The following is a 12,684-nucleotide window of genomic DNA, read 5'->3' on the forward strand; positions in this document are numbered from 1 at the left end:
GCTTCAATGGGATATGGCCAAGGGCGTATTAACCGGGGTGGATCTGCAAGGTGCACAGGGGTGGGAGGGGCAGGCTTAGCTAGGTTTGCCATGGGTGGTCCCCTGTGGGAGAAACCCTGCAGCACGGGGAGGGAGGCAGGCCCGTCAGAGGCGTGGATCCACAGAAGAACAGCGTTGGGCATTTGCACAGTGCAAGCAAGTTTGGTGAGGGGAACTGGTTCCCTTTGGAATTTCAGCTGGGAGATGGGAGAGGGAAATGGCACTTCCCAGCGCCTTTGTTCTCCTGCCAAGCTGAGCTCTGTGTTCTGGGGCTCAACAACTCTCCCTCCCAGTGTCCTCTCGCCCTCCCCGCTCTCTGAGAGCAGAGCTGTTGACTTTTAACATTCCAGATGGTAAGTCCCACTGGCTGTCAGAACTCATAGGGTCCGGCCCCTCTGCTTTTGCAAGCCAGACTTCGGGGGCTCTGCCTTGCCAGGTGGGCTGCCCCTCCACCGCCCCAGCTCCCTCCTACTAGTCCGTGTAGCACGCACTGCCTCTCTGCCCTTCCTACCCTCCTCCATGGGCCTCTTGTCTACGCTCAGCTCTGGAGAGTCCATTCGACTAGTCTTCTGGCAGTTTTCTGGGTTATTTAGGCAGATGTGGGTGGAATCGAAGTGATCAGCAGGACGAGGTGAGCCCAGTGTCCTCCTATGCCGCCACCTTCGATTTAATCTAATAATTGTTTTTAAAGTATACTATATGTTAAATGTTCTTAACATTCTTTTTCTAGTCTATACGAAAACAAGAGTGGACTGCAATCATTCCAAATTCCCAGCTAATTGTCATTCCATATCCTCACAATGTTCCTCGAAGGTAATGCCCTTGCTTGAACTGATTTTGGAAAAAATACTGTCAATTCAGAATCATAGAAACAGTTACATCTTTTAAAAACTCTGTCTCTATTCCTGCTGTGTTCCCATGAGTGCCATCATTTAATTTGCTTACAGCAAACCTTAAATGACTAAACATTCCTACACAAAAGGTCCCTGACTTTTTTTATGGAAAACAAATTAAACCCTATTAGAAAAACAGCAGGTTAACTAATTAGGGATTTATACATATTCTGATTAAATAAACTGATCTTCAGTTCACTAGCTATAAATTCTAAAATTTCAGAGTGCTGAATTTTTCAATAAGCATTGATCTTTTTAATAAATGCTTAGAGAAGTGGTATATATCCCACAGTGGTTAGGCACACGTTTTGGAGTCAAACAGACCTAAGCTAGAAACTAAGACCCACTGCTGATGGTCAATTTCTGCATTTGTGAAGTGGGAAGTAGAACACCTACCTTAAAAAGATGAAGATAAAATATGTTTAAGACAGTGCCCAGCATAGAGTAAATTTTCAGTGAAAGGTAGATGTTTTTTATCTTTAGCAGAATATATTCCTCCTGTAATAATAGCATTTAAATCTAACTCCTTATCTTTGTTCATTTTTCTTTAAAATACTAGATTCATTCCATCATTTTTAAAAAGTAGGTAATGAAAGTATTCACTAACACTTGTTTCATTGGAAAGAATACAAGTTGTCCTTAAAGTTAGTCTGATATCAGTTATGGAAAATAACCAAAGAGGAAGGGTGTAATTTATCTATGAATATTTAACCAGCAGGGTGCTGTTTTGTTACATTTCTTCTCAAAATCCAGGCTGTATTGTTCTTTATTAAATTTTTCAATGGAATATATTCAATGGCTTGCTAGAACCAGCTCATGCCATCTCATGAGCTGATGGTATGCGTCTTTTTCCCACTCTGTTCAGTGAGGTAACATTAAAATCAGCTATGATGTGAGTATTTACAACATGAAAATTGGCAACTGCCAATAAGGTCTTTTTTCCCCACCCCAGAGAGCCACTTTACCAGCTCACTACAGGATATATTTTATGGTAGATTTAAGGGCTTTAGAAGCAAACTACTTAAGAAAACAACTTTATCACAACATTAGGCATGAAATAAGATAACATCAGTAGAGGGGCACTTGGCTAGCTCCGTCAGTGGACCACATGACTGGATTTTGGGGTTGTGGGTCAAGCCCCATGTTGGGTGTAGAGATTACTTAAAAATAAAATCTTTTTAAAAAGAGAGAACATCTCTAGAAACAGTTATAGTCTGAGTTCAGATATTTTTTAATGAGTCTGTATTATGTGTTTGTTACTTTTTTATACATGAAATTTATAACAAAACTAAAAAATCTGCACTATGCATAGGAAACTATATAAATTATGGTACTTCTATCTGGTCTAATATCGTGACACAGAACAATCTCTTAAAATAGAGTGGTATGCAAAAGACAATAAAAGGGAAATGCATTTAGAGTATGTACAATAAGCAACCATTTGTGATTTGAAGAAGATATTTGTGCATATATGTCTATGTATGTATAGAATATCTCTGGAAGGATATGCAGGAAATTGGTAAGAACTGATTGCTTCTGAGTAAGAAACTAAACATTGGCCTTTTGTCCATATTTTTTCTTATCAAGATTTTTTTCTTACGTCTTTTCATTTTTTTGTTGTTTATTTTAAAAGAACTACCAAAAAAATCTCATGAAAGAACTTTTTTTGTTTTTTTAAGTATGAAGTAAGGTACTGAGAATAACTAACCTCAACTAACAGTATTCATTTTCTTGGTTTTCTTACTTTTGAATTTTGGAAAATTCTGTTACAGTTTTCTTTTATAATCAACATTTTTCATGTTTCTCTTGCTCTTTCTGAAGAGATGTTCTTTTCAAATTTATGTACATAATAAAAACGTAATTGATTTTAGTTTGAGGTGTATTTTGAGATTTATTGACTAGAGGCTAACTTACAGATCAATAAATTTTAATTATCCCAAAATAAGTCAATTACTACTTGCTATTCATCGGAATGATCTTACTTTTATTAAACTTTTAAAATAAAAATAGGCTAAATATATTTTTTAAAAATCCTTATATATGCTTCCTATAAGAGACTCCCCTCAGATGTAAAGTCACACATACTGAAAGTCAAAGGAAGGAAAAAAGATGTTTCATGCAAATGGAAACAAAAAGAAGCTGGGTAGCTATATATATATATACATATATATGATATATGTGTATATATGTACATGTATATGTACATATATGTATATATGTACATATACATGTACATATATACATATATGATATATACATATATATATCAGACAAAATATTTTAAAACAAAGACTTTAATAAAAGACAAAGAAGGACATTACATAATAACACAAGAGTCAAAAAAAACCCAGAGGATATAATAATTGTAAATATTTACGCACCCAGCATAGGAAAACCTAAATATATAAAGCAACCATTAACAGACCTAAAGGGAGAAATTGACAGTAATACAATAATAGTAGGTGACTTTAAAATGAAAATATATCCATCATCTATTTTCAAGGAGAATAAAATTCTTTGTATATAACCACCTGCAGTGTTGGTGATATAGAGCTTAAGCTTTTCAAGGTTTGCAAGTGCCATATTACGTAGTAGGGAAAGAGCTAGTTCTATTTATGCTAAAGTCTGTATATTGTCATTAACACTGAGGGACTAAAAGTGATTTTGTAAGAAGTCTCAATGTCATTGTGGTAATGTAAACCCTCCAACATGGCTCAGAAATGGTAGAAGTGTTTTTACACAAGCCGTCTATACCCACTTAGTTATATGGCTGTTTTAGTTGGCCATAGTACATATATGAACAAGGATCAGAAAATAAGGTGACATGATATCAAAATTATGTAGTCTTGAAGTTCAAGTTTGCAAATTCAGCAAGTAAATCAAGACATAAAAACAATCTCTAAGATTGTCCTAAGTACCCTTAATAAGTTCACTTAAGAATAATTCTCACAGGATCAAAGAAAAATAATGAAGCATCTCATCAAAAATTCTATTCTGTTTCAGTTCTCTGAGTGAAATCTGAACTCTGTAGGATCATTAGTATTCTTAGCCCTATCTAAATTTAAGTGCTGTTGTTTTATTTATAGTGAATGGATAGTTGGGAGAATGAATTAATTGATGAATCAACTGTTTCATTAATTAATAGCTATTTGCTTTTGGGTCTCAGTAGAATTTTGTGATTTTTCATTTAAATGTGTAATTTTAATGATTCTGTTTTATCTACAGCTGGAGTGCCAAGCTGTACCTTACACCAAGTAACATCGTCCTACTTACTGCTATAGCTCTCATCGGTGTCTGTGTTTTCATCTTGGCAATAATTGGCATTTTACATTGGCAGGAAAAGGTTTGTTCATTTAAATGAAACATTAACTTTTGTTAACTTAGAATAGCAATACATTGCTCTCTAAAAACATTATATTTTAAACTTTTTTCAAGTAACTAAGATTTTCTGATTTTTCACATTCTGTCCATAATGTCATCTTACTGATAATTTCTTTCATCCTCTCAACTTACAAATGTCTCTTAACAATTCATACAAATCACAGAAAATTATTTTAAAACTTCAATGCTGTATAATAGTAATAAAATGATCACCCAAAAATTACCAGAAATATAGAAAAACTTAATTAGAAACAATTTCATAAAGTCCTGAAAAATAATTTTTTTTAACAAGCCTATGTTTATGATCTACTTAGAGCCATGAACCCTTTTTTCCAGGAATAACAGCTATCTCTATATAAAGAATTGAAACACAGACAAGTTAAATTATTTTCTCAAGGTTTGGGTGGGAAGTAACAACTAAAATGATAAACATCTTTTCTATTTGTAAAGTATTCTTTGCACTAAACATATTTCTATTCTTTAGTGTAACTCCTAAATAATTAAAAACAACACTCCAAAAACATAGTTTTTCTTTATACAGTGTTTATGAGGAGGAAAGAAGAGGCTATCACATAAATTTACTAGCAGTTGAGATATAAATTGAAAAACCAATTTCTATGAAAATGTGAATATGAATTAAATACATGTGTTAATAGGAATATATATTAAAGTATATAACTAGCAGATTCCAACAATGTTCCCCAAAAAAGTCTTCTTTGTGTCATACAACTGTTTTTTTTTTTTGTAACTACTCTCTTTGGATTGTCATGCCCATTATAATTATTTTTTATTAACTAAATTTACCATGTGTTTTAGCTGTTTTAACTTATGAAAAAGAGAAAAATTTAACTGTTCTGATAAATTTTCATAGGTTTGTCTCTCCCCAAAAATTACTCCTTTCCATCAAAAATCATAACAGAAACTTACATATTCAGTTAATTTTAAGATTGCAACTTAAGAAGTAAAATAAAGGGCGATCCTACATATTTTTTTTTCCAGAAGTATCAGAACACAGTCTGAAGTATTAAATAGCTCTAGACCTATAAAGGAAGGGAAATTAATTTCATTAATTCCTCAGATCATCTGATTACAGGATAAACATTGTGGACTTATAATAATAATGATTCAGTGACTGAAAATTGAAGTTTTAAATACAGATGTGGATTTAACCATATATACTCCACTCTGGTACTGTGGTTCTTCTACCTTTCTGACCACTTCTCTTTCACCTATGCTGGGTGCTCCCTTCTACCATTTCCTAACCATAGTGTCTGCCTTAGGGTGTCTTCTTTGTACAGTTTTCCTGCCAATTTTATCCAAAGGCATAACTTCACACTATTACTTCAAATACCCCTAACACTCATCTCTCCCTAAAGGTCTCTTCCCCCATTTCTAGCCGTCTCCATGACATCTCTACCTAGATCACTTACAAGCACCATAAAACCAGTATTGTAGGGGCACCTGGGTGGCTCAGTTGGTTAAGCCCTTTGACTCTGGATTTCAACTCAGGTCATGATCTCACAGTTTGTGGGATCAAGCCCCAGTGGAGGGCTCTGCACTGGATGTGGAGCCTGCTTAGGATTCTCTCTCCCTCTCTCTCTCTGGCCCTTCTCTGTTTGTACACTTTCTCTGTCTCAAAAGGAATAAACTTAAAAAACAAACAATATTGTAAAGCTTTGTCTGTCTTCTTTCCTACTTAAGTATAAAATTTGATCAGTTGCCCCACTGATTCTGATTCCATAGCAATCCCTGCAACTGACCCCACATCTGCATTCTTACTCCCAGGGGCTTTAGGTTCAGCTCTTTGTTAGGTCCTGCCTGGTCTCCCGGAGTTCATTCTTTCCCTTTCCACTTCATTGATTGCACTGCTGCCATATTATTCATCATCAAGTTTAGCCTTAATCATGTCACTCCTCTGTTCAAAAATCTCTGCCTAAAATCTGTAAACTCCTTAGCCTATCATTCTTAGAACTTCCATAGGACTCCACCATATACGTTTCCAAGCTTATTTGTTACCAGTTGCTTTCAAGTATTCCATGCTTCTGCCCCACTTGGCATGATTATGCCTATTTCATGCCCAGTTTGGAATGAATGCCCCTCCCCCTCATTTCCATGACTACTATCTTTTCAAAGCTTTCCCTTTCCTCACTCCAACCTAGAAGTAATCTCTCTCCCAGAATATTAGTGACTTTTCACTTTTTTTTCCTGAAATACAGTTAATTCAATATGGTTTGCTTTTTTCTCTCTAGGCTTTAAGTTCCTTGAGAACAAGATACAAAACTGAGGATTTTTCTAATCCCTCAAAATACCAAGCACAGTACTTTGCTGGGAGTGGAAGGTCAATGAATATATGCTAAATCAATAGGTTAATGCAAAAATAATTAATGTACTTTGCTTAGATTTGCTTATAGTGTTAAGAATGGGAAAAATAGTTGGGGTGCCTGGGTGGTTCAGTTGGTTAAGCTTCCAACTCTTGGCTTTGGCTCAGGTCATGATCTCACAGTTGATGAGTTCAAGCCCCACCTCAGGCTCTGCACTGATCGTGTAGAGCCTGTTTGGGATTCCCTCTCTTTCCCTTTCTCTGCCCCTACCCCGCTGGCACTGTCTCTGTCTCTCTCAAAATAAATAAACTTTATTAAAAAATAAAATAAGAAAGAATGGGGAAAATAGTTAATTCCATCCTTGTAGAATTAAATGTTTACTACTACTTTCAAATAAATAATAAATGATAACCAACTCAGTATTTAAGGAAAAGGAACATTTCTTGTTGGGTTTTTTTCTTTTTTAGTTTTTGTTTGTTTGTTTGTTTTGTTTTGTTTTCTTGAGTTTATTATCCCTTTAAAAGAAAATCTATCTTCCCCCTGGACAGTACTTTGTTTTTTTTAATTGTATTTTTTACTTTTTTAAAATTTACATCCAAATTAGTTAACATATAGTGCAACAATGATTTCAGGAGTAGATTCCTTAGTGCTCCTTACCCATTTAGCCCATTCTTGTTGGTTTTTCAATTCAGTTAGTGGGTTCTTAATTATAAAATAGCTACTGTAAACTACAAAAATTTCATAACATTATTACATAATAAAATCACATCGTTTACCTACTACTGGCTTAGAGGTTTAAGATTTTTTTAATTAACATTTCAGAAATGGCTTTTATTGACATTTTCCTATCATTTATAACCTAGTCTAAAATTCTTTTTCAGAAAGCAGATGATAGAGAAAAACGACAAGAAGCCCATCGGTTTCATTTTGATGCTATGTGATTTGCCTTTAATATTATGTAATGGAACAGCTATTCACTTGATTAATTGAAATACTAAATTTGGCTGATAGAAGAAAATAGGGGATTTTGAATATTATTTATAAATGATGTATCCTTTGGTAATTATTGAAAAGTATTCAAATAAATATGGTCTGAATGTGTCACAAGGTCTTTTTTTAAAGCACTTTGTATACAAAGATTTGGGTTATTTAAATGTGCTGTATGTTTTTGTTCCTTTGTGGAATGTGTTGCATGTACTCAGGTGTTTATGTATTTATAATCTTATTAGAATAATGATGATGGAAAAAGACATGTATAAATAAAAATAAATGAGCAGGGATTTTTGTGTTCCACTTGAATTGGTCTTGCTTTTTCTTCTAACTGCAAATTATACTTTTGTGAATGTATCACAGATAAAGTTATTTCACCTTTGCCACAGTGGGCCAGGAATCACTCACTGAGGGCACACAGGGTAGTGATTGGGTACTCTGGCTTTGGAATTGCAGTCCAACAGGCTTGCCTTAAATTTCCAGTTTCACCAGTCACAAGGTGATTGAATTTGGCTAATTGCTTAATCTGTGAGCCTCAGTTTTCTTGTTTACAAATGGGGCTAAGAATACTACTTACTTGAGTTTGTAAACATCAAATGGGATGATGTATGTGAAGTGCTTAGCTTGGTGCCTAGCACAGAGTTAGTGCTCAATTAAGTGGTAGTTGTCATTGTTACTATTTTTAGATTTGCTTTTTACAGACTTCTACAACTAATTATCAAAATATATAGACTCAATAGAATTTTATTTTCAGGCATGAAGAAATCATATTCTTTGGAAAGCCTAAATTCTTAGGGTGGTTGACATCTTATATAACAATTTATTACTTGCTCATATTAACTACAAATGATAGTACCCTCCAAGAATTAACGTGCACTAAAAATTTTCTTTTGAACACTGATCCTAATCATGTGATAATGAAGAGTATTTGATTTCTTGAAAGTAAACTGCTGTAGATAGCATCTGAGAATGCAAATCTTCAACCACATTTTTATTCTCAAAAGCATTCTCTAACTTACACTCACACTTCAGTGCAAATTTTTGTGAACTTCACCTCACCAAACAGTTACCCTAAGATTTAAACCTAAGACTGGGAAAAGTTTATATGTCAGTGCTAATGATTGTCTAATGTGCAAATGGACATATGATGCCTATAAAACACAAAAACTTACCCCCCAAAATTTAATTTTGTTCTTTGTGTTATTTTTTTTTTTTACAATTCACTGGGAATGGCATGTGTATAAGTGGTTTACTTTGTGTATCTATGCATGTTAATATGTCTCCTTAATAAATACTGTGTATTGAAACAAAGTATTTTGGTGAATTTGTAAATATTTTGTAAGTAATTATAAAGTCTAAATCACCTTCTGGACCATGAGACAGAGGAAAATTGATTCACCCATTGCCTCCTTGTGAGTTCATGCAAGATAAGAATCCCCTGACTACAGTACTCAGTTAAATTCACTAAACAGTTATCAACAGCAATACTGTGCCAGGCACTATTCCACACTGTCCTTAAAGACTGCTAGGCTGAGTATCTATAAATTGATACAGCATGAGGTTTAAAACTCACTTGGGAGTCAGGATATATGGAGGAGTAGTGTTATAAGCAAACCCAAACTCCCAATGACTAGGAACAAGGCAAGGATGCCCTCTCCCACTGATAGCTTTCCACATAGTCCTGGAAATTAATAATCCAAGAAAATGAAACAAAAGGCATACAGATTGAAAAGGAAGAAATAAAACTGTCCCTATTAGATGACATGAGTGCCTAGAAAATTCCCAAGAATCTATACACCCACACAACCTCCTAGAACTAAGTGAATTCAGCAAATTCGTGGTCAACACAATCATTTTTTTTAAGTTTATCTTTGAGAGAGAGAGAGAGAGTGTAAGTGGAGGGAGGGCAGAGAGAGAGAGGTAGACAATCTGAAGCAGCCTCCAGGCTCTGAGCTGTCAGCACAGAGCCCAATGCGGGGCTTGAACCCATGAACAATGAGATCATGACCTGAGCTGAAGTCAGACGCTTAAATGACTGAGCCACCTAGGTGCCCCAACACAATCATTTCTATATAAACACAATGAAACTCTTATGTGGAACTATTAACAAAGCATGCATGGGATCTGTATGCAGAAAACTATAAAATGCTGATGAAAGAAATCAAGGAAGACTTGAATGTAAAGACTGTGTTCATGGGTTGGAAGATTCAATCAAGCAAAGATGTAACACTCCCCAAAGTGATCTATAGATTTAATCCTTATCAAAATCCCAGCAGTTGTTGTTGTTTTTGTAGAAATAGACAAGATTATTGTAAAATTTATATAAAAGAGTAAAGGAACTAAAGTAGCTTAAAATAATTTTGAAAAAGAAGGCAAAGTTGGAGGAATCAAACTATCTGATTTTAATACTTACAATAAGTCTTAGAATAAAGTTATAGAAATCAAGATAGTGTGGTATTGACAAATAAATAGAAGAGCAATGGAACAAAGTAGAGGGTCCAGAAAGAAACCCACACAAATATAGCCATTTGATCTTTGACAAAAGTGTAAAAGTGATTAGGTGGAAGACAGTCTTTTCAACAGATAGTGCTTGAATAATTGGTCAGATATATGCAAAGAGAAAAAAGGGACCTTGACCTAAACTTTCATACCTTATATGATAAATAACAAAAATACCTCATATGATAATATGATCATAAACTTAAGTGTAAAGCATAAAACTATAAGACTGTTAGAAGAAAACATAGAAGAATATCTTCATGAACTGGGGTTAGGCAAAGTGTTGTTAAAAATGACACCAAAAGTATGATCCATAAAAGAAAATATTGACAAATTTGACTTCATCTAAATTAAAAACATTTTCTTTGCCAAACACTTTCAAGAGTATGAATAGACAAGCTGCATATGGGAAGAAAATATTTACGAATCATATATCCAAAAATGGGCTTGTATCCAGAATGTATAGTAAATTCTCAAAAATCAACAATAAATTAAAATATATACAATTTAAAAGTGGGCAAGACACATTACTAAAAAAGATATGCAAATGGAAACTAATCAGATGAAAAGATTTCCCACATTAGCTGTTAGGTAAAAGAATATTAAGAATCATGAAAAGATACCATTACACACCTATTATAACAGCTAAAACAAAAAATACTGACAATTCCAAGTGCTGACATGGATGAGGAACAACTGGAGCAAACTGGAATTCTCACATATTCCTGGTAGGAATATAAAAGAATAAAGCAACTCTGGAGAACACTTTGGTAGTTTCTAAAATCAAACACATTTTTATATATGCATTGAATATATAATTTATATCAGATACAAAATAGATTTTAAAACAGGTAACATTTATAAGAGCATCAAATAAAGTCAACTATACAGGAATCAATAACACAAGTTGCATCACATCTCAGTGGGGTTTATAAAACTTTCTTGAGGAAAATTAAAGAAATCTTCAATAAATGTACATCTGTACCATATTTGTGGACAGGATGACAAAGTATTGTAAAGATGTCAAATCATCTCCAACTCCACTCAATATCCCAACAGATTTTTGTTGTTGTTGTTGCTGCTAAACTTGATAAGCTGTTTATAAAATGCATATGGCAATACAAAGGGCCAAGAATAGCCAAGACTATCTCGAAAAAGAACAAGAACTTTATCAGATATCAAAACTTAATATAAAGTTATAATGATTAATACAGTGTAGTATTAGCAAAGAGACCGGTGGATTCAAGACCTAAATGTGAAATGCAAGTTTATAAGCTTTTAGTATTTTTAACATACATAAATAAGTTCATGATCCTGGGGTAGGGATGGGTTTCTTATTCAAGTCACTCTCAGAATACTATAAAGTAAAATTTTATATGTATAGAGCATATTAAAATTAATATCTTCCATTCACCACAGACACTATTAAAAGGGGAAGAAAAGCCATAAAATTAAAGAAAATATTTCAACACATATAAGTGATTAGTATCCAAAATAAAGAAATTCTACAAAATGATTTTAAAAGCCCAGTAAAAAAATTGGGCAAAAGTTTTGAACAGGTCATTCACCAAAAAAAGAAATCCAAGTAGCCAATAAACATATAAAAAGGTGTTCAAATTAAGGGAATGCAAATTAAGCAAACAAACAGAGCATCAGAAACGGGAACAAATTGGTGGCTGCCACAGAAGAGGGAGTGAGGGGATGGGCAAAATAGGTAAAGGGGATTAAGAGGTACAAACTTCCAGTTCCACAATAACTGTTATGGGATGAAATGTACATCAGAGAGAGTAAGGTCCATAAGATTATAATAATGGTGACAGATGGTATCTACATTTATCATGGTGAACATTTTGTAACGTATACAATGATCAAATCACTATGTTGTACATCTTAAACTAATATTGTATGTCAGCTATACTTCAATTTAAAAAAAGGAGAGGGGCAACTGAGTGGCTCTGTCAGTTAGGTGTCCGACTTTGGCTCAGGTCATGATCTCACGATTCGTGAGTTCGAGCCCCACATCCGGCTCTGTGCTGACCGCTTGGAGCCTGGAGCCTGCTTCAGATTCTGTCTCCCTCTCTCTCTGCCCCTCCCCCGCTCACACTCTGTTTCTCTCTCTCTCTCTCTCTCTCTCTCTCTCTCTCTCAAAAATAAAACGTTTAAAAAATTTTTAAAAAGGAGAAAAATAGTTATGTTCCATGAGAAAAAAAAAAAGGAAGGAAATGATGAAGAATAGTAATAAACTCTGGGGAAATAAGAGAAGATTATAATCAGGCACAAGCACATGGGGAGCTTCAGGGTATAAGTGAAGCTTTATTTCTTGATCTAGGTTGTGTTTACATGGCACTTAGCTTTATAATTAACAAACATACATGTTTGTTTCAGACAGTTCTCTGAATAAGTATTATATTTCACAATTTTTTTTCCTTTTCAAATTTTTATTTAAATTCTAGTTAGTTAACATACATCGCAATATTGGTTTCAGGAGTAGAATTCAGTGATTCATCACTTACATACAATACCCAGTGCTCATCACAAGTGCCCTCCTTAGTATCCATCAC

General features: G+C 34.2%; 1 protein-coding gene across 2 annotated transcripts in view; it reads left to right on the forward strand.

Annotated features, from left to right (window-relative positions):
• ITFG1 (integrin alpha FG-GAP repeat containing 1) overlaps positions 1 to 8,935 on the forward strand; it is a 340,878-nt gene extending 331,943 nt beyond the window's left edge. For both annotated transcript variants that reach the window (XM_015062061.3, XM_027044499.2), the window contains 3 exons: positions 770 to 852; positions 4,158 to 4,275; positions 7,516 to 8,935. In XM_015062061.3, the coding sequence (XP_014917547.2) occupies positions 770 to 852; positions 4,158 to 4,275; positions 7,516 to 7,575 (261 nt within the window). In that variant the 3' untranslated portion in view covers positions 7,576 to 8,935. The remainder of the gene's footprint in view (positions 1 to 769; positions 853 to 4,157; positions 4,276 to 7,515) is intronic.
• Positions 8,936 to 12,684: the final 3,749 nt, after the last annotated feature.

This window comes from Acinonyx jubatus, chromosome E2 (genome assembly GCF_027475565.1).
Source record: "Acinonyx jubatus isolate Ajub_Pintada_27869175 chromosome E2, VMU_Ajub_asm_v1.0, whole genome shotgun sequence".
Classification (NCBI taxonomy): domain Eukaryota; kingdom Metazoa; phylum Chordata; class Mammalia; order Carnivora; family Felidae; genus Acinonyx; species Acinonyx jubatus.